Source organism: Tamandua tetradactyla, chromosome 1 (genome assembly GCF_023851605.1).
Source record: "Tamandua tetradactyla isolate mTamTet1 chromosome 1, mTamTet1.pri, whole genome shotgun sequence".
NCBI lineage: Eukaryota > Metazoa > Chordata > Mammalia > Pilosa > Myrmecophagidae > Tamandua > Tamandua tetradactyla.
This window is the reverse complement of record NC_135327.1, coordinates 141,643,694-141,670,110: the sequence shown is the minus strand read 5'-3', so window position 1 is coordinate 141,670,110 and position 26,417 is coordinate 141,643,694. Positions and strand designations below refer to the sequence as shown.

Sequence of the window (26,417 nt, the reverse complement as noted above, 5' to 3'; positions counted from 1 at the left end):
TATATTTCTAGTAAGAGATATCATCGGGAGGAAGCCATTAGACTACACTACCATGCATGCTATTTTTTTATATTATTGTCTTTGAATATATCAGTGTACTTTTTTTAAATCAGCATATTTCTTGAGTGAGCTTATTTCCAGTTTTTCTTTTTATGGCCTGTAATTATAAACATGTTGGTTAAGTAAATAGTTTACTTTAAACCACAACACTAAAACATTACCTTGATTTTAGACAGATCATACATTTCTCTTAAGATTTATCTAAAGTAACTTCTTCGGTTTCTGCAGGTCCGATTCCTGGCAGCTCGTTCAGACCCAGTGCCTCCCTTCCTCTTCAAACAGCATCGGTTGCTCTCCCTTCCAGTTCCATGAAGCCACCATCTATAATGCTGTCAACAGCTCCAGTTGGAAGAGAATCACCATTCAGCTGCCTGACCATGTCTCCTCCAGGTAGGCAGCAGTATAAGGTACACTTTGTGGATTTTCTGACAATTCCACAGAGCTCATGCAGGGAGCTGGGGACAACTGATAAAGTGAAGCCAAAATGGTAAATGAATCTTCCTAGAAGAAATAGGAAAAAATAGGAAATTTTCTGTAAGTGATACACAGATCCCAGATTTTTTTTTAACTGAATATCACATACTAGACTCAATCACAGGCCTCCAATCACAGACCCTAAACAAAGACATGGAGTTTGCACCAGTTGCCCCACTGTTCTGACCTCACAAGCTTCTCAAGTTGGATACAAGTACTCTCTGGGGTGTGCAGGGCTGATTTGGGCTGTGCAAAGACACAGTTTGATTATATGAAGTCTTCCTTAAGCAACATTCGTTTACTCAAAGATTTAGAAAATAATGCACCTTTTTAGGAGCCTAGAAAGGGAAATCACATAAAATGTTCAGGGAGCGCACATGCTTTCAGACATTTTGGGATGTCCTCCCAGAGTCTGAGAGATGCAAGTTCACTCGCTTCTGCGACTGGGGATAGTTCAAGGGAAGGTTTGGAAGCCCTTTCTCAGAAATGGTCTCCAGACTGGCTGCAGCTGTGGGAGATAACAACCTGCTGAATCTTCTCTGGTTTCTGTGGGATTTTCAGTGCAACACAGTTCCGCTGGATCCAGAAAGGGGAAGAAACTGAGAAGCAAAGCTGGGCAATTGACCATGTGTACATTGGAGAAGCATGCCCCAAACTCTGCAGCGGACATGGATACTGCACCACCGGCGCTGTCTGCATCTGTGATGAAAGTTTCCAAGGTTTGAATCCCAGACTGTCATTTTGTTATAGAAAGCTCTGAGGTACTTCTCATCCCAACATTTATGCAAAAGTCTGCTAGGAAATGGGTAGAAATTCCAGCCTCTCAGGGACTTGGGATGGATAAAACATTCCTTAATCACAGAATTATTTACCATAGGAATGCTAGTTGTAAAGGATAGGAATCAAGGATTGTTTTATACTGTGTTCCTGAACGTATCCCTATAGTACACTGAGGATAGTCCATGGTACCTCACATTCCCCATCTTCCACACAACTCCCTGCCGTCACCCTGCCCCAATACTTGGTTTCCATTTCTGGGCCTCTCTCCTTCCTGGCAGCTGCCCACCCCTAGAAGCCCTGTCAATATTCTTGGTCCCTCAGCCTTTCTCAACAGCAGCTGCCACAATCCTCCCAAGATACAACTGGCAAAATGGTCCATTCCCAGGTTCACTCTGTCACACTGAAAAGCCTTCAAAGTAATTCATGTTTCCTGCTTGAGTTTTAGAGGCAGTGTTTAATTTAGACAGGGTATCATATCCTCATCCCATCAGAAGAAATAGGTATCTGCATGGTAGAAGGCCTGCAGCCTTGCTTTCCTTTGATCCAATGTTTCCAACAGATTTCAGCCTTGATCATTCTAAAGTTGACTTTATACAATAACCATTATATCTCAGGCATAATACTCAGCTTATAGCTATGCTCAGTAATATTTTATTTTTTATTTTTATTAACAAAACCAATGAACATTCTTTTTTGTCAACACACAGTTGTATATTCATCATCATGATCACTTCTTAGAACATTTTCATCAATTCAGAAAAAGAAATAAAAAGAGAACAAGAACAAAAATTCATACGTACCATGCCCCTTACCTTTCCCATTCATTGATCACTAGCATTTCAATCTACTAAATTTATTTTGACATTTGTTCCCCCTATTATTTAGTTATTTTTAATCCATATGTTTTACTCATCTGTCCATAAGGTAGATAAAAGAAGCATCAGACACGGGTCCTCACAATCACACAGTCACATTGTGAAAGGTATATCATTATACAATCATCTTCAAGAAACATGACTACTAGAACACAGCTCTACATTTTCAGGCAGTTCCCTCCAGCCTCTCTGTTATGCCTTAACTAAAAAGGTGATATCTATTTAATGTGTAAGAATAACCTCCAGGATAACCTCACAACTCAGTTTGGAATCTCTCAGCCACTGACACTTTATTTTAACTCATTTCTCTCTTCCCCCTTTTGGTCGAGAAGGTTTTCTCAATTCCTTGGTGCTGAGTCCCAGCTCATTCTAGGATTTCTGTCCCACATTGCCAGGAAGGTCCACACTCCTGGGAGTCATGCCTCACACAGAGAAGGGGAGGGCAGTGAGTTTGCTTGTCATATTGGCTGAGAGAAAAAGGCCACATTTGAGCAACAGAAGAGGTTCTCTTGGGGTTGACTCTTAGGCCTAATTTTAAGAAGCCTTGACCTATCCTTTGTGGGGTTCAGTTTCATCTGAACAAACCCCAAGATTGGGGGCTCAGCCTATTGCTTTGGTTGTCCACACTGCTTGTGAGAATATCAAGAATTCAACTTGGGGAAGTTGAATTTTCCTCCTTTCTCACCATTCCCCGAAGGGGACTTTGCAAATACTTTTTTATTCACTGTTCAAATCCTTCTGGGATTTATCGAGGCATCACTCTGGCCAAACCTACAAAATCTCATGCCCTACGCAAGGTTCCATGTACTTATGGTGTTCAATTAAGCTGTCCACATAAGTTATAATAGGAAATGCACTAGTCAAAATATAAATTTTGTACCAAATAACCATTTTTTGCTTTAGTCTCACGTATAAGTTAAAGTTTTAAAATATTAATTACCATCTGTTTTCAACACCCAGCATTATTAACATTCCTTTGTTCTTTCTCATGCAAAACATTTTTAAATTTGTACACTTGGTCACTATCATTATACACTCTAAGCATTCCTAGATTATACCATCTCAGTCTTTATTGTATATCTTTCCTTCTGATTTCATTTGTGCCCCCAGGCCTCCTCCATCTATCATTCTCACATTCAGCTTCATTCATGTTCTAACATTATTGTATTACAGTTACGTAGTATTGTGCTATCCATTTCTGAATTTTTACTATCAGTTTCATTGCACAATCTGTATCCCTTCAGTTCCAATTACCCAATATCTACCCTATTTCTATCTCCTGATGACCTCTGTTCTTAACTGAAATCATCCAAGTTCATTCATTAATGTTAGTTCATATCAGTGAGACTATACGGTATTTGTCCTTTTTTTCTGGCTATCTCACTCAGCATAATGTCCTTAAGGTTCATCCATGTATTACATACTTCATAACTTTATTCTGTCTTATGGCTGCATAATATTCCATCATATGTATATACCACAGCTTGTTTAGCCACCCAATTCCATCTCTTGGCAATTGTAAATAATGTTGCTATAAACATTGGTGTGCAAATGTCCGTTTGTGTCTTTGCCCTCATGTCCTCTGAGTAGATACCTAGCAATGGTATTGCTGGGTCATATAGCAATTCTATACTTAGCTTCCTGATGAACCACCAAACTGCCTTCCACAGCAGTTGTACCATTTGACATTCCCACCAGCAGTGGATAAGCTTACCTCTTTCGCCACATCCTCTCCAGCACTTGTCGTTTTCTGTTTTATTGATAATGGCCATTCTGGTGGGTGTGAGATGGTATCTCATTGTGGTTTTGATTTGCATTTCCCTAATAACCGGGGAAGTTGAGCATCTTTTCATGTGCCTTTTGGCCATTTGTATTTCCTCTTTTCAGAAGTGCCTGTTCAAGTCTTTTGCCTGTTTTGTAATTGGGTTGTCTGTCTTTTTGTTGTTGAGTTGAACAATCTCTTTATATATTCTGAATACTAGAACTTTATCTGATATGTCGTTTCCAAATAATGTCTCCCATTATGTAGGCTGTCTTTTTACTTTCCTGACGAAGTTCTTGATGTGCAAAAGTGATTGATTTTGAGGAGTTCCCATTTATTTATTTGTTTCTTCAATGCTTGTGCTTTGGGTGTAAGGTCTAGGAAACTGCCTCCTATTATAAGATTTATAAGATATTTCCCTGTATTTTCTTCTAACAGTTTTATGGTTTTAGATCTAATGTCTAGGTCTGTGATCCATTTTGAGTTCATTTTTATATAGGGTGTGAGATATGGATCCTCTTTCATTCTTTTGCATGTGGATATCCAGTTCTCTAGGCACCGTTTATTGAAGAGATTGTTCTGTCTCAGGTGAGTTGGCTTGACTACCTTATCAAAGATCAATTGTCCATAGATAGATGAGAGGGTGTATATCTGAACACTCTATTTGATTCCATTGGTCCGTATATCTATCTTTATGCCAGTACTATGCTGATTTGACCACTATAGCTTTGTAATACGTCTTAAAGTCAGGTAGCATGAGACCTCCGGCTTCATTTTTCTTTCTCAGGATATTTGTAGCTATTTGGGGCATGCTGCCCTTCCAGATAAATTTGATTATTGGTTTTTCTGTTCCTGAAAAGTAAGTTTTGGGAATTTTAACTGGCATTGCCTTGAATCTATAAATCAATTTAGGTAGAATTGACATCTTAACTGCATTTAGTCCTCCAATCCATGAGCACAGTATGCTGTTCCATTTATTTAGGTCTTCTGTGATTTCTTTTGACAATTTCTTATAGTTTTCTCTGTATAGGTCTTTTGTCTCTTTAGTTAAATTTATTCCTAAATATTTTATTCTTTTGGTTGCATTGTAAATGGGATTTTTTTCATGTTTCCCCCCTCAGATTGTTCATTACTAGTGTGTAGAAACACTACAGATTTTTGAGTGTTAGTCTTGTAACCTGCCACTTTGCTGTACTCATTTATTAGCTCTAGTAGTTTTGCTGTGGATTTTTCGGGGTTTTTGGCAGATAGTATCATATCATCTGCAAACAGTGAGAGTTTTACTTCTTCCTTTCTGATTTTGATGCCTTGTATTTCTTTTTCTTGTCTAATTGCTCTAGCTAGGACTTCCAACACAATGTTGAATAACATGATGGACATCCCTGTCTTGTTCCTGATCTTAGGGGGAAAGTTTTCAGTTTTTCCCCATTGAGGATGATGTTAGCTGTGAGTTTTTCATATATTCCCCTTATCAAGTTGAGGAAGTTCCCTTTTATTCCTATCCTTTGAAATTTTTTCAACAGGAAAGGATGTTGAATTTAATCAAATGTCTTTTCTGGATCAATCGAGATGATCATGTGTTTTTCTGCTTTGATTTGCTGATATGGTATATTACATTAATTGGTTTTCTTATGTTGAACCATCCTTGCATACCTGGGATGAATCCTACTTGGTTATGGTGTATAATTCTTTTAGTATGCTGCTGGATTCAGTTTGCAAGAATTTTGTTCAGGATTTTTGCATCTGTATTCATTAGAGAGATTGGTCTGTAGTTTTCTTTTTTTGTCATATCTTTGTCTGGTTTGTATGAGGATGATGCTGGCTTCATAGAATGAATTAGGTAGCTTTCCCTCCTCTTCAGTTTTTTTTTGAAGAGTTTGAGTAGAATTGGTAGTAATTCTTTCTTGAGTGTTTAATAGAATTCATATTGGAAGCCATCTGGTCCTAGACTTTTCTTTTTGTGGAGCTTCTTAATGACTGATTCAATTTCTTTACTTGTGATTGGTTTGTTGAGGTCATCTGTTTTTTTCGAGTCAGTGTTGGTTGTTCATGCCTTTCTAGGAAGTTGTCCATTTCATCTATATTATTGTCGAGTTTATTAGCATAAAGTTGTTCATAGTACCCTCTCATTACTTCCTTTATTTCTGTGGGGTCAGTGGTTATGTCTCCTCTTCCATTTCTGATTTTATTTATTTGCATCCTCTCTCTTCTTTTTGTCAACCTTGCTAAATGTCCATCAATCGTATTGATTTTCTCATAGAACCAACTTCATTCTGGTTTTTTTTTTTATTTTCTCAATTGTTTTCATGTTCTCCATTTCATTTCTTTCTGCTCTAATCTTTAATATTTCTTTCCTTTTGCTTGCTTTGGGGTTAGTTTGCTGTTTCTGTAGTTCTTCCAAGTGAACAGTTAATTCCTCAATTTTTGCTCTTTCTTCTATTTTGATATAGGCATTTTAGGGCAATGAATTTACTTCTTAACACTGCCTTTGCTGCATCCCATAAATTTTGATATGTTATGTTTCATTTTCATTTGCCTTGTGATATTTACTGATTTCTCTTGTAATTTCTTCCTTGACCCACCGGTTGTTTAAGAGTGTGTTGTTGAACCTCTATATATTTGTGAATTTTCTGGCACTCTACCTATTATTGATTTCCAACCTCATTCATTCCTTTAAGATCTGAGAAAGTGTTTCGTATGACTTCAATCTTTTTAAATTTATTGAGACTTACTTTGTGACCCAGCATATGGTCTATCCTTGAGAATGATCTATGAGTGCTTGAGTAAAAGGTTTATCCTGCTGTTGTGGGGTATAATGTTCTATAAATGCCTGTTAAATCTAGCTCATTTATTGTATTATTCAAATTCTCTGTTTCTTTATTGAGCCTCTGTCTAGATGTTCTTTCCATTGATGAGAGTGGGGAATTGGAGTCTCCAACTATTATGGTAGATGGGTCCATTTCTTTTTTCAGTGTTTTCTGTGTTTGCTTCATGTATTTTGGAGCATTCTGGCTCAGTGCATGAATATTTATGATTGTTATGTCTTCTTGTTGAATTGTTCCTTTTATTAATACATAGTGTCCTTCTTTGTCTCTTAACTGTTTTACATTTGAAGTCTAATTTGTTGGATATTAGTATAGCTACTCCTGCTCTTTTCTGATTCTTATTTGCATGGAATGTCTTTTCCTAACCTTCCACTTTCAACCTATGTTTATCCTTGGGTCTAAGATGCATTTCCTGTAGACAACATATAGATGGGTTCTGTTTTGTAATCCATTCTGCCAGTCTACATCTTTTGATTGGGGAGCTTAACCCATTAACGTTTAGTGTTATTATTGTATGGGCAGTACTTTCTTCTACCATTTTGCCTTTTGGATTTTATATGTCATATCTAATTTTCCTTCTTTTTACCTTTACTGATGGTCTTCATTTCTATACTCTTCTCCACACCTCTCTCTCCTGTCTTTTTGTTTCTGTCTCTAGTGCTCATTTTAGTATTTCATACAGAGCTGGTCTCTTGGTCACAAATTCTCTCAGTGATTTTTTTTGTCTGAAAATGTTTTAATTTCTCCCTCATTTTTGAAGGACAATTTTGCTGGATATAGAATTCTTTGTTGGCAGTTTTTCTCTTTTAATAATTTAAGTATATCATCCCACTGTCTTCTCGCCTCCATGGTTTCTGCTGAGAAATCTACACATAGTCTTATTGGGTTTCCCTTTTATGTGATGGATTGCTTTTCTCTTGCTGCTTTCAAGATTCTTTTTTTTTCTTTGACATCTGACATTCTGATTAGTAAGTGTCTTGGAGTACATCTATTTGGATCAATTCTGTTTGGGGTTCGCTGCACTTCTTGGAATTTTAATTTTAAGTCTTTCATAAGAGTTGGGAAATTTTCAGTGATAATTTCTTCCCTTAGTTTTTCTCCTCCTTTTCCCTTCTCTTCTCCTCCTGGGATACCCACAACACATATATTGTGTTTCATGTTGTCATTCAGTTCCCTGAGTTCCTGTTCATATATTTCCATTCTTTTCCCTATATTTTCTTTTGCTTGTCTGATTTCAGATGTCCCCTCCTCCAGTTCACTAATTCTATTTTCTGCCTCTTGAAATCTGACATTGCAGGTTTCCGTTGCTTTTTTTCATCTCTTCTACTGTGTGTTTCATTCCTGTAACTTCTTTGTTTTTTTAGACTTTTGATTTCTTCTTTTTGTTTATTCCTTGACTTCTTTATATCCTCCCTCAGTTCACTGATTTGGTATTTGATGAGGTTTTCCAAATCTGTTCGAACATTCTGAATTAATTGTTTCAACTCCTGTATCTCATTTGAGTTGTTGGTTTGTTCCTTTGACTGGGCCATATCTTCAATTTTCCTAGTATGATTTGTTATTTTTTGCTGGTGTCTAGGCATTTAATTACCTTAATTAGTTTATTCTGGGGATTGTTTTCACTTTTTTTACCTAGGATTTTCTTGCTGGATGACTTTGTTGTCTATCTTGTCTTTGACATTTGTTCAGCTTATTTTGACCTCTAGCTTAGTTTTTTTTAACAGATCAGAATTTTTCCATTCTTGTTTTCTTGTTTCTTGTCCTGCCTGCATAGTGCCTTTTTTCCGCCTTAGGTGGGTCTACTTAGGTATTATAGACCCCAGTCAGATTTTCCCAGACCACACTGGCCTTCTGTCAGGAGGGAAGAGTCACCTGCATCGGTTTTCCCTGAGGATGAGACCCAGCAGATTGAAAGGCTTACCTATGAAGCCTCTGGGCTCTCCGTTTTTCCTATCCTGCCGAGTATGTGGTGCTTGCCTGCCTGCAGGTCCCACCAGTATAAGGTGATATGGTACCTTTAACTTCAACAGACTCTCCCTGCTGGGGGCGTGGTGGAGACAGAGGAGAGATTGTAGTCTGGTTTTAATCACTTCACTTTTCCAGACCCTGGGATCTGAATTCCTTGAGGGAGGGCTTCCACCTGGGCTGGGCCCCACCCCTCTACTGGGGAAGGTACAGGCTCCAGACAAACACGCCAACTAGCTCAATTCTGCCTATGCCTGGGGCAGTGGAGCCTGAGAAGCCCTGCAACTGTATCCAAAGAGCAGTTAAGCCATAGAAACACAGCCAGCAAAACGAAAGAGAAAACTCCTTTTCAGAGCAGTACCCCCACTACTTGGGCTTGCCAATCAAAAGCTTAAGTTAGTACATTGCTCTGTGTATCTCCGGGTCCTGTGTGCTCCCTCCTTTCCTTCAGGGCCCAGACTTTTTCAAGTACAAAAAAACCTGTGTTTTTTTTTTTTTCTTTTTCCGTGAGCCCTGTCCCCTCTGCACCAAGGCAAAAACCAGTGACCTCAGCTTTTACTCAAGGTTCAGCTGAGCTGGGGGCCTATTTTTAGTGGTCAGAATTTGTTAATTAATTCCACAATTGGAGTTTGGTTGCACTCAGCCCCTGCTGCTGGTAAACTCTCTTTCCTTTCCCCTCTGGGAAGCAGCCTGTGGGGTAGGGGTGCCGGCCCCCGCGGCTTGGGGAACTCATGGTTCTGGGGAGGCTCGCAGCCGGTCCAGTTGGTCCAGACTGGGGTGTCTGGTCACTGACATGGCCCCAGAAGTTGTTCTGTATTGTTCCTGGCTATTTATTAGCTACTCTGGAGGACGAACTAAATCCCACACCTCGCTAAGCCACCATCTTGGCCAAGACTCTCAATAAATCTTTTTTGAGTGAATCCTTGCATTGTCTTAAGATTTACTGCTTATTTAGTATTCACCAATTCATTCATCAGTGCCACTGAGGACACCCCAATAAGTTAGTGATGGTAAATATTATTTATTCCCATTTTTCAAGTGAAGAAAACTTCACTTGACTCAGAGAGGTTAAGTGGCTTATGTAAGGTTACATAGCTAGTAAATGTCAGAAAGAAGACCAATACTCAGGATGTTCTTTCTAATAGGCCTTACTGTCTCTCATAGCTAAGATATTTATCCAAAGAGTATCAGAATTATACAGTTCCCCCCAAGTGAACAATGTAAGAATCCAAGTAATTGAGTTCTGGAGTATAGTCGATTCAGATTTATTGGTTGATATTATTTCCTCACTTCTAAATGAAATTGATATGATTGATATAGTCTGCTGCAATCATCTGATATCAGAAATCACTTAACAGTCTCCTCTCTCCCTTGACATCCTCATCACCACTGAGACTGCCTGGGTCTGTCTGTGCATTGGCTGGGAAATTTGAACTTTTGGCAGATGAATGAATAAAGCATCTCTCAGAGCTGACTGGAGTTTGCTTTCTGCCCTGATCCAACAGAACTATGACCTTTTGATTTTAAACTATTGTGGACATTTAGGGAAAAAATGTATTGCATGAATCAAGGGAAAATGCAAGCACATGTATTTACTAATATAGTATCTTACTTAAATGCCAGTATTTCAGCTCAGGTGTCTCTGAGGGATGCTTCCAGTTTATTCACTATTACATTTATTGATCCTTGCCTCATTTTTTTTATCTCTTTTAGTCTCCAGTATTTAATTTTATTTATTTTTATTTTTTTTTACTTTATTTTATTTTTTTAAATACCAAAAAACACCAAACAAGCGCAAACATTCCTATTTTGATCATTCCGCTCTACATATGTAATCAGTAATTCACAATATCACCACATAGTTGCATATTCATCATCAAGATCATTTCTTGGAACATTTGCATCTATTCAGAAAAAGAGATAACACGAAAACAGAAAAAAAAATTTATACATACCATACCCCTTACCCCTCTCTTTCATTGATTGCTGGCATTTCAAACTAAATTTATTTTAACATTTGTTCCCCCTATTATTTATTTTTATTCCATATGTTCTACTCATCTGTTGACAAGGTAGATAAAAGGAGCATCAGACACAAGGTTTTCACAATCGCACAGTCACATTGTGAAAGCAATATCATTATACAATCATCTTCAAGAAACATGGCTACTGGAACACAGCTCTACATTTTCAGGCAGTTCCCTCTAGCCTCTCCATTACATCTTGAATAACAAGGTGATATCTACTTAATGCATAAGAATAACCTCCAGGATAACCTCTTGACTCTTCGGAATCTCTCAGCCATTGACACTTTGTCTTATTTCACTCTTCCCCCCCTTGGTCGAGAAGGTTTTCTCAATCCTTTGATGCGGAGTCTCAGCTCACTCTAGGATTTCTGTCCCACATTGCCAGGAAGGTCCACAGCCCTGGTAGTCATGTCCCACGTAGACAGGGGGAAGGTGGTGAGTTTGCTTGTTGTGCTGGCTGGAGAGAAAGGCCAGATCTGAGCAACAAAAGAGGTTCTCTTGGGGGTAACTCTTAGGCCTAATTTTAGGTAGACTTGACCTATCCTTTGTGGGGTTAAGTTTTGTATGAACAAACCCCAAGACTGGGGGCTCAGCCTATAGCTTTGGTTGTCCGCACTGCTTGTGAGAATATCAAGAATTCAACTTGGGGAAGTTGAATTTTCCCCTTTTCTCACCGCTCCCAAAGGGGGTTTTGCAAATACTTTTTTATTCACTGATCAAAACACTCTCCTAGCCTCATTATTGAATATGTGATATGCACTAAGTACTGTGCAAGATACTGGGGACCCAGCAATGAATAGGATACAGTTTAATCAAGTATTATGCTAGAAGGAGGACAAGATCATGACCTATCCTCCACAATTAATAGAAAGAACAATTAAAGAGTTGATGACAAGTAAATGAATACATGATCCTGGATGGGATCTAGCAAGGGCAGATAAAAGATTCAGAAGGACAGTACTTGGACAGATGAAAAACTTGGAATAAAATTGTAAGCTTTATATCAGTGTTAAATTTCTTGAACCTGATATATAAGTGAGTACCCTTGTTCTTAGGAAATGTATATGGCAGTATTAAGTATTCAGGAAACATGATGTATGTAGTCTACACGCAAGTGTTCAGAAAATGGTTTAATAAGTATATAGACAGACGAACAGACAGATTAATATATTGATGGATAGCTAACTAGAATGATATGGCAAAGGTGGCAAAATGTTAAATTTGGTTGATCTTGGAATCTAGAGGAGTACCTGGGTATCTGGGGGTGTGTGGAGTTTGCATTATTTTTGTAGCAAGGTTTCAAAGTATTTCAAAATAAAAAAGGTAAGAAAGAAACATGACTTTCCCTATTTTCTACTATAAAATCATGCTAGGACAAAATAAAATAGTTGGCCTCTCATGCCAGGGTGAGTGTTCCCTGCTCAGACCCATCACTGATAAATCAGCAAGTCCAGCCAGATGCTGTGGTATGTGAACAGCAGATTTATGTAAGTGATAAGTCATCCGCACCTACACATTCCAGTAAACTTTGTCTCAAAGGTAGTAGGATTTTTTCTCAACAAAGTAAGTGATTAATTGCCAAAATAAAAAAGAGAATTATTTATTCCTGAGAGTCTGCTACTGTTTTGTCTTTTGCCGGTTTCACAGTAAAAACAATGGATGAAACCTTAAATTGAATTCTTTTTCATCTTTGATGATTCTGCTTATTCCAGCTGATTTCTTTCTTTCTCTCCAGGTGATGATTGCTCTATTTTCAGTCATGATCTTCCCACCTATATTAAAGATAATTTTGAGTCTGCGAGAGTCACCGAGGCAAACTGGGAGACCATCCAGGGCGGGGTGATAGGAAGTGGCTGTGGACAGCTGGCGCCCTATGCCCACGGAGACTCGCTCTATTTTAATGGCTGTCAGATAAGACAAGCCGCCACCAAACCTCTGGACCTCACTAGAGCAAGGTAACAAAACCCCCGTGTTCCGGTCCAGATGTAGAATCAGTCCCAAGGCTGTTATTGTCACCTGTCTGTTAGATATGATAATTTACTTCATGACACAGATGTTACCAAGCAGTGGAAAACTAAATGTGTTTCCACTGTATATTTTCACAACTCAGAATTATACTTTTCTTAAATTTATTATAGAATTACTTTGTATTTCATCAAACACCACCAGATGAGTGATTGTAACATAGGTATATGCCAGGGGAAATGATCAAGTGTGAAAAGTTGGCTATGTATAACCTATATAGATCATTTAATGTTGATCATTTATAAGCATGTAAATGTGAATTATATAAGAAGTCAAATTTTTAATAATGCAAGCATATCTATACTGGGCATATGTAAGTATATAAAAATGGAGGATGGATGGTTGCATGGGAACTTTAAAAATTCGCATGCTATAGGAGCTTGAGATTAATGCAGAATAGATGGAGAGCAACTGTGCAGATGGACTGGAGAAATAATAGGAAAAGAGATCCCAAGAGGGTAGAATTTCCTTCCCCACCTGCCATCCCAGCTCTGCCACCTCAGCCAGATCAAACACAGCGTTTATCTCTATAATTCAAGAAACAATTCTAAGACTTTAAAAACATTGCGAAGTATTAGACTAGAATATTCTCCTAGGGCTGAAAGTATTCAGTAGTTATAAGGGTATTTGAGAATTATCACTTGGTTCATGAGAATGTAGATGTTTATATGAAGCCTTCTACTTTGTAAAAAAAATAATGTATTTTCCGAAGCAGGAAAGTAGGTTTGGGGTTGGAGGGGGTTCCTTAATATGATAAATAATGAAAAGATACTAAAATTAACTCCTGTATGGTGACCACAGAAATGCCTAAAGTTGTGGTGTCTACCTATTCCCCATTTTCTCCCCCCCCCACCAAAAAGATATACGCAACCTAGAGATAACCTATTGCTTCCCCTTACTCATATGTAGATGCAGTTAGCTGCTTAGTTAACAATTGCACACCATGTTGACAGGTATAACTTTGTTTTAGATTAATCTATGCATTCACAATTTTTAAGTCCAGTTCTGTCTAACCACTTCTCTAATGGGACTACTTAGTTAATCATTAGGACTCTTATGAGGATACATTTCCTATATTTAAAAACTGTATCTTCTAAGGAGAAGATGCCTGTGTAAAGCAAAGGGACATGTTGAAGAGAATTGCAGGGATAGTCAGAAGCCAGCAGGTCTCTACCTCATTTTTCCCTTTCAGTCATTCCTTTCCTAAAAAGGGCCTGATGATTTACCCTTGTCCAGATGCTGTTCGGCTCGAAGCGATTTGTAAAAAGTATGTAGCATAAATATTGTTATTTTATTCCCTGTCCTCTCTGTGTCCGTAGCTACCTGTTTGGCTTGTAATCCCTTTCAGAAAATATCAAGTGTTTTAAGTGACATACAGTCACAATATTTCCAACATCATGAAAAATTTCCAACATCTTGAAAGTCAGAGTTGTTTGCTTGGTATAGAAAGCCAGCCTTCCTAGGTTATTTTCATAGGTATGATTGACATTTATAAATAAATTATATTACTAATATGCTTTAGTCATAAGGCTGAACTCAGGGACCTAGGGAACAAGGGAAAAAAATCATAAAGTACGACTCCTCCTATAGTATGTCCTGGCTCTTTTTTAAAGATGTATCTCACCTGTGTTTTCCAGCAAAATCATGTTTGTTTTGCAAATCGGGAGCACGTCCCAGACGGACAGCTGTAACAGCGACGTGAGCGGCCCGCACGCCGTGGACAAGGCCGTGCTGCTGCAGTACAGCGTCAATAACGGCCTCACCTGGCACGTCATCGCCCAGCACCAGCCGAAGGATTTCACGCAGGCTCAGAGAGTGTCCTACAACGTCCCCCTGTAAGTAGCTGAATGGAGAGGCATGTCTCACACATGGCCCTGAGGACCACAGAGTTTGAGTTAGAGAAAGCACAGACGCCTCAAAGGGGACACAATTAGCAAAGCCCCTTGAACAAGGCCACAAAAGCAGGTGGTAGCAGAACCAAGACAAACCGAGCTCTCTCCGAAGTTTTATGACTGTTTTCTATAGGATTAGAGGCATAGACTGAAGCAAGGAATAATGGCAAAAGGGAATAGAGAATAAGAACTAAATCTAAAGATGATTTTTGCACATTTCCCTTCCTTGAACCAGTATTTCTAGTCCTTGAGAAAACAACATTTTTTCCCCTGCCAAGTATGCTTGTTTGAAAACTTGCTGAAGTTAGGCAATTATGTCAGCTTTGCTTAGCACTGTTCTCTTACCTTCTAACGCAGTGCCTGTCACACAGACAGCACTTCATATTTGTTGACTGAATATATTGCTCTCCCAAGTACTACCGGAGTCAGAGGAAGGAGGAAGAGAGATATAATAGTATTACAAAGCCCTTGAGTAGGAAGTGAAGTTTAAGGCTGCTTAGAAGAGTACTAAGACCTATGCAGCTCTGCATTCTCTGTCCAAAGCTTTGTTGATTTAGATTAGCGAATTTAATCTTTGCAGTCTGGAAGTCACAGACCAGAAAGTTCTCCATTTCCTAATGTTTATCCTCTTTGTCCTTCTATCGTGACACAGGGAGGCACGGATGAAGGGCGTTTTACTGCGCTGGTGGCAACCACGCCACAATGGAACAGGTCATGATCAGTGGGCTTTGGACCATGTCGAGGTTGTCCTGTGAGTATCTGATATGCATCACCCGTGTCCATTTCACAAAGGTTTGAAATTCCTTCCGCACGGCACGCTCCTTAATTTAGTAAGAACTGTTTCTGATGAGAAGCCCCCAAAGGACCAGTTTGACTGACATTCTTCAGCATCTGCAAGCTATAGCTCATGTCAACAGCGAAATAACAAAGCCCTGAATAGAATTTAATGTACCTTAGAAAACTTCAATAGGCAAAGCATTTATTTAAGAATATGACAATTGGATAAAACTAACGTCTCCAGGTCTTTGGGAAACAATGTCTTATGCCAGATCTAGGTTGCCTTATAAAAGGGAATCATATCTCTTAAGAGAAAGAATCTGTACTGGTTGATGTGCCCAATTACAAACACTTGTTTTAGCCACAGATGCCTGAAGCATTCTTCCACTTAGTGACATAGTTTACAACTAGGATTTGTGCTTTTAGATTCTTCCTGACCGATCCCAACCCCTAACAAGTCCAAGGTATTCCCCCACTGTGTCTCCCAAATAATAAGCCTCTCACCTAGCCAGGTTGACTGTTCCTCACAGACAGATGATTTGCTTTTTCTCCAACAATCTAGTTCCTGTAGAACTGGAATGCTTATGTCTCGACGGGTTCGGACTGATGGCTCCAAGTGGTTGGCAAGGAGAGGCGAATCTTCTCGGTAGATAGGTTCAAATGTTCATTTTGTTTACCAAAGCAAACGTGAAATCAGTCCTTTTGCTGATTTCAGTCATTTTGAAAGCAAATTTAAATGCTTAATGGTAGGAGAACTACCAGATTTGTTTTCTTTTGATCATAGTCATGAGCTGACTTTTCCAGTCTTGAGTTAGCCCTCGTCTTAGCTTTCACTGAGGCACCTGCTTGCATGGCATCCATATCAACCCCAAACCAAAGAGCAACCCAGTCCCTACACAAGTTCCCACCGTGCGCTCTGCTGCTTTTGGATAACTTGCTGGGCTCTGCCTCCACAAGACAAAGCTGAAGTTTAAAGGAATGGTCCAGACTCATTTGAATCTAAGTATGAGGCTGATGTATTGCTTGGATATCAATTTCCTCAGATTACATTCTTCCAGGAGAACAGAATAAACTGGGCTCTAAATGAATGAACGTAAGGTATGGCCATCAAGAGATGTTCAAATAGACCAAAAATCAGCCCTAAAGCCATTTTGCCCTGTCTTCTTGCCTTTTAGAGCTGCACTTCTCAGATTAAACATCAGAATCACTTGAGAAGCTTTTGAAAAAAAATCAGTGAATGTCCCAATGCCCAGACCCATCCCTAAAGGTTAAGATTTAAATTAATCTGTGGTGGGACCTGAGCATCAGTCTTTCAAAATCACCTCAGGTGATTTTGTACTCCATAAACATACAGGTTGAAATGAGATTTAGAGTCAATAGAGTTTATCTTTTAAGTATCTTGCCAAGAAAATTTACATCGATGGGGCATGCTGTGCCTGACAAAGCATTACCAACTCCTGTGGAAACTTCAACACTTGACAGTCCTCAAAAAGAAGGCAGGATGTTAATACTTCCCTTGAGTAAACATAACAATTCTTAACATATCCTGCATTTGAGTAGATGTTTCTTCTCCTCCCAATCTGTCAAGCAATTGCAATTATCTATATTGGTTTTCAGACGCATAGCAACACCATAATTCTTCCCTTGGGCTGAACATACAAAGCAGGTGGGGTCAGAAATGTAATTATATTCCCCCAGTATAAAATAACTCCCACCCAACCTGGAAACAGAACTCTGTTCTCTGCTCCTTGTCAACCTGCTGCCTCAGAGGCTCATGGAGTCTGGAGGAGGAAGCTCCCCATTTCACCGCCCTGAGGAAACCTCACAGATACCTGGCAGTTGCCCCTAGGATGCCTGATGTTGGTGTCACTTTTAAAAGCAACTACCAGCATCATAATATTATTACAAAGATCAGGTTCAGATTATATGAGATACCAGAAACTTATTGTAATTGGTATTTTTATGAAGCTATAATCTGTACTTGTAAAGACTTCATTTTTCTTCAGTCCCCAGAATTTTAATAATTTGAAGAATTTATCACTTACCAGGGTCCTGTCTGTTTTTACCCTGTGTTATCGTCTCTCACTCTCAAGGACACTAAAACGTTTCTAATGAGAAAAGAACATTGCCACACATGCACAGGGCTGCATGAGTTTTATTCAGTGTCTCCTTTGGTGAATTTTTTTTTAATAATAATTTTATAATATATATTTTTATATATTTTTTAAAGTATAATTTTGTACATCTATATATATATTACACATATTATCTTAAGACATAAAGGCTATGTCTTTAATGACATTCTAAAATTTTATTAAAATGAAAGGAGTTACTTTTACTTAATTTTCCTCCTTTTTCTGGAGAGAGAAAAATATCTCATGAAACTGAGTTCAATAAGTGAATTGTTTAAAAAATACAATACTAAGAAACTATATTTTTAAGAACTATGGTTTTTGATGTTTTGCTCTTAGGATTTAACATTTGTCTGCACTGTACCTTTTAAAAGTACCCTTTTTTAAGAGTCACAAAAAGTTTTACAGCATTCAACAATAAATATGCAATAGATAGCTCTATAAAATAATTATTTCAATTCTTTCCATTTACTTGTTTAAAATAAAGAGGAAGTTCCAGAGAATTCAGAAAAATAAAATATAGTCATTTCCCCATGAGTTGTTCAGATGAGTCACAAAGAAGTGAGCCAACGTTCATGTCATGATTCACAAATATTACTAATTATAACTTTTGCATAGCAGAGGTATATTTAGAAATAAAGAGATGGAATATTTCCCTGGAGTCCTATTAATTGAAAATATCCTCTTAATTAACTATACTTTTGCATAAGAACATTTAGTTATGTGAATTAGTAATGTTAATCCTCAAGCAGAGAGGAAGGAAAAGCAGAATGGGGTGCATCTCGTCACAGATACAAGCCCTACCTGATTAGATAGCAGCAAAATGGAGTACTAATATGTTTTTGCAACTAATGGTTGGGGGCATACATTTCACTTAAGAATTTTTAGAATGTGTTTTCTCATTTAAGTGAAGATTGGCCTTAATCTAGCTTTATTACCATAGTTTTGCTTTTGTGCATGTGCACCAAGGACACATGCTAAAAGTCCCCAGAGAGAAAAACAGTGTCACGCATGGTATCTTATTTAACTTCAGCACTGCCCATAATAACCAAGAAGGTATACAAGATTGATGAGAGCAAATTTGGTACTTTTGAAAATATTTCAAGGTTAGGAGTGTATCTGAAATGAAGAAGAAACATAATATATTTTGTAATTTAATGGTTTAACTCAAAAATACTATATGTGGAAGGATTTGAATTTCACAAATATGGATGTACAAACTGACAAGCCCCACACCATAAAGATTAAAAAAAAAAACCACCCTTTTAGTATTTAACAAGTAAAGTCACCTATGCCTCATACTTGTTTGAGAGTATAGACTTTGATGATGTTTTTCAATAAAACCTGCACAAAAAAGTCCTTCATGATTATTAGCCCCTGCTAATCTACCGTATATGAGATAAAACTAAACTGAGAAATCATTTTTTCCAGCCTCACTAATTTACAAAAAAAGTCCTTATTCTGTAAAGTCTGAACGAAGTAGCATAACCCAATCCTTGATAAACAAGTGTCAGAAATCTAATTTCTCTGAATTCATTTGCTGGCATAGAGTATTTGTTTTCCGGTAATTATTTGTGAATACATTTGGGCAGATCCCTTACAAGATCCATGCTGGTGGGGTTCTTCTTAGGATAAAAGAGAATTCTCCCTCTTAACCTTTATTTTGGGGGTAGAGAGGTACTTGTACTTTTATCCTAAGAATCTCCCTCACCCAATTTTGCATTTCATTCACACATCACATTTCCTGTGTACGTGTGTAAATCACAACCTGTCATGTGTATAATGAAGTGGGCCAATTTTTGCATGTGTACCTTGAAGGCAAATTGCTCAGTAAAGACTTGGCCTTTTTAAATTGATGTATTAAAAAGTGAGTTATCACAAGAATTGAAAACCAATATATTGCTAACTATGGTCTTAACGCATTTATCAGATTTTAATAATGTGAGTTCCATCACGACCATCCCCTCATGCTATTCATTACCAAGATACTGTCACTTTTTTGGCACAAATGATTTATGGAGATGAGCATATTACATTTGTTGCAAAGCATATTTATCCTTTATTAAATTTGACTGTTATTTAATATGGAGGACTTCTGTATTTTCAAAAGCCAGTTCCTTAATATATTCAGGAATAAGTATTTCCTAAAATGTAAATAATTGACAAATCAGAAAATAAAATTAATAATAGTGGCTATTAATCTATTACTTTAATATTTGTACTTTTTATGCAACATTTATGCCAAATGTAGTACTATAGCCCATGTACCTTGACATACTGTTATGAGCAAAATATTGCATGTTGCATTACATAGAGAAGTTAGATATATGTATATCTGAATATAGAAGAATAAGAAATAACGTCTTTAATTTTTATTTTCAAAAGAGATGAAAAATCCCATATTGCGTCTAAACCTGATCAGACTTTTATGACTAATCACAGTGCTGCATGCATTGAAAGGCATTTTTTAACTTGTGTTATATTTCATTATTTGCTGTCATTGGTTTTCCACTAGAGTAAGGTAAGTCCTCTTACTAAATCTGGGGAACTATTTGCTGATAGTTTCATCAGGGTCATCTCAGTTAACTAAGAAGTTTTGTAGAAGACCTTTGTATCTGAAAAAAAAAAAAACTATGAAAAATTTATAAATGTGTTTGGGATCTACTGGAATATTTGAAATTTATATCATATAAACTAAGAAATCAGCCAAATTGAGATAATTCCCAAATTTATGCCATGTTAAGCACATCAGCATGGACCAGGATGCCAATTTGCATACCCTCATTGGGCAACAAATTTTATTTAGTTCCTCCTCTGTGCCTGGCATGGTGCTAGGTGCTCTTGAAGGACTCACAGTTTGTAAATTTGTTATGAGGGAAAAGTGAAAATAGAAATGTGTGGAAAAGAGCTATGGGCTCTGATTAAGTTTAATTTCTTTTGAAAGACTGACAATGCTGAAGATGTGTGAGGGTGCCTTGATTTATCAATGTTATCTTAAGTTAATGAATTGGCAGAGGGGCATGGATGTATTCATGATACTTGTGAGTTCTAGATCCTACTCTTAGGTAGGTTTGGCCACCCTTAATATACATTCACATTTGTGCTCTGATTGAGATACTTTAAAACTTAAGAAAAAAGGTAAAATGGTTGTCATTTATTGAATATGTATATATATTATGCTAGTTTTCACTTAACCCTTAAAACTCCCTGCCGTAGACATATATATTATAATCCACATTTAGCCAAGAAAAAATATGAAATCTACAGTATTTTTTAGATTGGTGTACCCTATATTTATTTATATGTTGTCTTCCTGAAAATGCATGGCCTTGAAAGTAAAATCACAGCATCCTGTATGCAGGGAAAATTTACTGATTGGTTTCAATGGCAGCTTCCTATCTGACAATCATCAGTAGTTCTCTGAAAGATGTGCTGTCTAAAAGTGCACTAGATTCTTATTTCTGCATTCATATATCTCATTATTTCTTTTACCATGTGTTTTGATAGAAACAAATTGCTGATCAGTAAAAATGCCAAAATTTCTGTGAGCTCAAATTACCAATCTGAGCTTCTGCCATTTCTCTGTCTTCTCCAATCCTCTTGGAATTCCATTAAAAATCAATTGTAGCAGGTCACCATGGCTCAGCAGGCAGAGTTCTCACCTGCCATGCCAGAGACCCAGGTTTGATTTCCGGTGCCTGCCCATGAAAACAAAAAATCAGTTGTGAAACTGGATGAGCTAAGATTGTGGCTGCAGTGAAGAATTCAGTTCAAAAAGGCAGAGTCCCTAGTTCTTCAAGGATCTTGCAATATCCATATGCATTTCCTATGCAGAAACAGTGAAGCATTTATAGTTCCATACGCCATCTACGTCCCTAAACTCCCTTAGCCATAAGGAAATTTAAATCAGCATTTCCAAGATATTATTAATGTTCATTCTCTCTTCATTCGATGACTTTAACTCCTACTAGGAGAATTTAAAAATGGACCTATATTTATCCATGGCCTAAGCAAATTGACATGTCAAGGGTCATAGTTGACGTCCCTTGGAATGAATATTACTTACTTTCATTGAACTTATAATGCAAATTACTTCCCTCTGTAATTGCAGTGAAAAGATAAATCTTAAAAATTCCATCACACCTATTATTATTTCCATTTCAAGATTATCTGTAACTATACATATATATGTATCAGAACAAAAATAGGACTCTTGGATTTGCTACCCACACAACAAAAATAAGATATTTAAACTTGTTAATTTTCCTTTATGCCCAATATTATAAGTTAGACATTTTAGAAGGCACTATTACTGCTTAATAATATATCTATTTATTTAAAGATCCTAAAAGCAGACAGCATTTTGGTATAGCTTCCCATGGTGGGTGGTTGATTTTTAAAAGCTTATGCACTGAAAAAAAAAGTTATGCACTGGAAAAATTTCCTTCATTACATTCCGACCTGACTCCAGAGATTGGTATTTATGTTTTACATACCAAGTTACCAATTAATTTCAAGGATGTTGAAAATGTGGCCATTTGATAATGTGAATTTATAAACACATTAGCATCTGTTCAACTGCATTACTGTATACATATGAACATTCTCAGGGATCCAAAGATATGCTACTGTTACACAAATTTACTCCAAAAAGAACCTCATGAATCAAAATGTCTCTAAATGCAATGTAAGCTTCCACTGTTGACCTGATCATTTAAATTATCCATCTAATATTTATTTTCTTGCTGCTAATATTTATATTCTTACCTATAAAGATGGAGAATTTAAATCAGTTCCATAAGTGAATAATTACATGGAGAAGTTGCTTTAAAACCATTGAACATGCATGTCAACTTTTGTCAAAATTAAATATCACTTTGCTCCCATATATTGAGAGCATCAAGCTAGGTTGCACTGAGATAATGAAATGTCTTGAGGTTCTGAGCTTATCTTTTTCTTCAGTGTAAAATATTTCGACTATTTAAAATTCTCTTTGAGTTCCTTATATTTTTAAACGTTTTCAACAGAATAATTTTCATTGCTTTAACTTTGCAATTATTCCTTATAGTTAAAGAGTAATGATTTACAGCAGGAATCCAATCAGTAAGTCACGAAAAGTTCAACAAACATGCCTTGACACCCCATGGGTCAGGCAGAGGCTCAGCATTGTGGGGGGTGGGGGAGGTGGGGTGCTGGCTCCTAGCAGCAGAGGAAGTTGAGTTGAGGGGAGGCAAGATATGAACACAAATTCCATGCACAGCAGAAAATGAGCATTGTGGGTGTCCAAAGTAGGGGGGGAAATCACTTCTGGAGGGGATGGACAATAAAGAAAATGTGATCGAAATTTACAATAAAAAAGAAGGCCAGTGAGGCAGGTAGAAAAGGCTCAAGGCAATTTTGAATAGAGAAGTCTATACAGAAGTATAATGGAAGAAAAGACCTGAAAAGCAGAATGGAATTAAATGTGTAGAGGTCTTGAAATACCTAGCTAAATTGCCTTATATGGTGCTCCATAGACAAGATTATGATTGAGTTTGGGGCAAAGTAAAGCCAGCATTTAAGGGAAAGTTGGCTAAAACTGGTGTGCAAATCAATTATATGTATGTGTAGGATTATACACAGACATACATGCAATTATACATTCAATTATGCTTAATATTTCACAGCCTATTTTCAGCGGAATCTCTTTCCTAAGAGGAAAGAATTGAGATGAGGAGGTGAGTTTAGGGGCCGTGATACTAGCTCAGGCGAAGGGTCAGAGGGTGATGTAGGCCATCTCAGGAAGACAGCAAGGTCCTATCCCAAGATTGTGTGAGGAAAGAAGTAACAGGCGTCTTTCTCCTGACACTTGATAAGTTCAATACATTAGGTCATTGACCTTTTTAAAATTTTAATTTGACTATTTTACATAGCCAGCAATTAGTATGTATCGCATCTAATAAATGATGGGTAAATTAGTTTCATCCTTCAAATCTGAAATTGAAACTGATCAAATTAGTTCATACATGTGATATTGCCTCATTGGGGAAAGTTGGGGCTGTGGGGGGCAGGGTGGGGAGGGGAGTGATGGGGGAACATTAGCAAAGCTACCTGAAGACAAAACCTTATGGTTTTTGCCTTACTTTTTTTTTTGTACAATGTCTCCAGAGTATATGTTTTGTTTCCATTTTATACTTTCTAGTGTTTTGATAATATAGAAATCCAGGGTGGAAAATTATTAGCACAGTAATTAGTATAAGACATTAGGTAAAACAGTATCATTTTATACCTTGACTAGTATATTGATTGTTGATAACCCAGGAGACCAGGCTGCTTAGTACAAAATTACTCTTTCCCTCTTCTTTACCCTAACTCAAGTTCATTGTCATATAGACCTTTATTGTGAGATCACATCACAACGTGACGTTATCCCACTCCTGATGTATTAGACAATCCCATGAAATTAAATAGAAAAGGTGTTTGGGACCATGAAAGTAATCAGCAGACTCAGTGAATGTGGAAAATATTGGTAGGCACACACTTATAACCCATATACCGATGCCACAGGCAGATATGCTGTCACTCAGGTCAGTGTGTTAGAGAGAGATGTGTCTTTTCAGTACTGTTTTAAGTCATGACCCTTCTGAAAGTAGCAGCCATGACTACCAGTATTGTGTAATTACCTACAGGCTCCTGAAATCCATTTTCAGTATTTTCATCAGCTTCACATATAGTATAAATATATGTACATGTAAGGGGGAGGGGACATATACACACATATATACAATTCTGTAGTCAGTTATACTTTCTTAGTATTTTATGATCTCTTTTCAGTGGAATCCCCCTTTCATAAGGCCATATTTATATAATATGTCCATAGCTGCCTATTGATTTAGGAAGACAATGGAATCCAATATTCTGAGAAAGACTTACCTCCTCATTTTGCCTTCAAGACTGTATAAAATAGAAGATCAAGCCATGTCAGCTAGCAAGTTTGTTTTTATTTTGTTTTTGCTGTCTAAGCTTTAAATGAGAATGTAGCTTGCTATAGAAACAAAATTATTTTTCCTACTTTTTAAACGTGCATTTAAATAAGTTAATAGGGCCAACCAAATAAATGTTCTCAGTAAAGATTCAAGAATAAAATTAAAATAAAGTAAGGAAAAAAAAACAGTTTTGATCTGTTTTGCTATGAATCAAGGAAATATACCATTTTATCTGGTTTGGAGAATTGAGATGAGGTTCTCAGTCATAAAAAGAAAGAGATTTCGTCAAGGCCGAAGGTGGTAAATACAGATGTCAGACTAGTTACTCTGTCCCTGGGGGGTAACATTAGCATGACCTGTTAACCCTGACATTTTTTTTCAAATAAATATCAGAGTAAATTAGGACCTAGAATAGATTGTGCTTTCAGTGATGGGACTTACATGCTCTTTCTTCTTTCCCTCCCTGCCTCCACCCTCTTTGGTTTTTAACAGCACTCGCAAACAAAATTACATGATGAATTTTTCACGACAACATGGGCTCAGGCATTTCTACAACAGAAGACGAAGGTCACTTAGACGATACCCATGAAGAATCAAAACGTTTATTTTTCCTTCCAACATGTGATGTGTTGCTTTCTATTCTTTTAAATCTCACACTGCATTTGGTATCAGGAAACTTCTGTGGAGGACTTGCTGAAAGCCCTTCTCGAAACAGAGTATACATCACTTTCCCACACTGTGAACTAATGACAAGTGACTTATTTTCTCATAAGTAAATGTCTTAATGTTGATGTGTCTGTGCAAATTGTGATCTGTTGTAAAATCAGTTACAGTGGCAGTATTGAGAGTAAGACATAGTTTAACAGAATAAAATAACTTTAAGCACAAAAATTTAAGAGATTTTATGTTTTAAATGGCATTTAGTACAGTATTTAACATTCTTGGTCACAAGGCTATTTAAGTGGACTGTATTTCAGCTACGTATCATGTTTTATATGATTAAATTATCAGTTTGTCCTTTATGTATTCTCTTCTACAATATAACACATTGACACTGTATTTACTTGTTATGTTGCAATATTTTGCTGCTGAATTTTGGGCTACTTATACTCTGCAGAAAGTTCACTGAAATACCTATTCAAGAAGATAGTTGTAAAAATTGCATCTCCTTTAATATGCTTCTTAAAATGTATGTTGGTTTAGCGTTGTTTTGTGGATAAGAAAAATGCTTGACCTTAAAATATTTTCTACTTAAAAACTGTGGGTGAAGACCCTATTTCCCCTGCTCCCCACTGAGGAGTTCCCATTTTACTGGTCTAAAGATTTTTTTAATTTGTTCTGTGGCTGATTTACTAACAGTAACTGCCATTTTGTGTCTGTGGTAACAGAGTGATTTGTAAAACAGTGGATGTTTTCATTGTGTTCTCTTCGTGGATTGTTTTTCCTGTGGGTCATATTCATACTTTCTGATGAAGTTGTACAACACCAGCAAGATTATAATGGCCCCATAGCCCTGAACTGTTTATTAAGATAACTAAAAGGTTGCACTCTAAGGTGAACCAAGCTACAAGCCCATGCTTAAATAAAAATTATGTGCAAAAGCCATTTGAAGGTCATTTGACTTTATTCATTTTAATTAAAGTTTATGTAGGATTTGTAAGCCTGGGCAGGTGCAGAAAGATAATGTCAGAAACTTTTATCTGTTTTTCTGTTTCATCATTAAAATAGCAATTATGAAGTCACACTTTTAATTTAGCCATTTTCCTTATATTCTAGACATAGACAATACATGCAAAGACCCAAAGGTAGGACCTAGACACTTAAGGGTAACCACATGTCATTTGAATTTGAGGAGGGA

At 37.2% G+C, this 26,417-nt stretch overlaps 1 protein-coding gene across 11 annotated transcripts in view; it reads left to right on the top strand.

Moving 5' to 3' along the window:
- Nucleotides 1-25,350, top strand: part of RELN (reelin) — a 530,878-nt gene extending 505,528 nt beyond the window's left edge. For all 11 annotated transcript variants that reach the window (XM_077158967.1, XM_077158900.1, XM_077159048.1 and 8 more), the window contains 6 exons: nucleotides 289-450; nucleotides 1,096-1,253; nucleotides 12,504-12,723; nucleotides 14,431-14,628; nucleotides 15,338-15,436; nucleotides 25,052-25,350. In XM_077158967.1, coding sequence (XP_077015082.1) covers nucleotides 289-450; nucleotides 1,096-1,253; nucleotides 12,504-12,723; nucleotides 14,431-14,628; nucleotides 15,338-15,436; nucleotides 25,052-25,148 — 934 coding nt within the window. In that variant the 3' untranslated portion in view covers nucleotides 25,149-25,350. The remainder of the gene's footprint in view (nucleotides 1-288; nucleotides 451-1,095; nucleotides 1,254-12,503; nucleotides 12,724-14,430; nucleotides 14,629-15,337; nucleotides 15,437-25,051) is intronic.
- The last annotated feature ends 1,067 nt before the right edge of the window (nucleotides 25,351-26,417 follow it).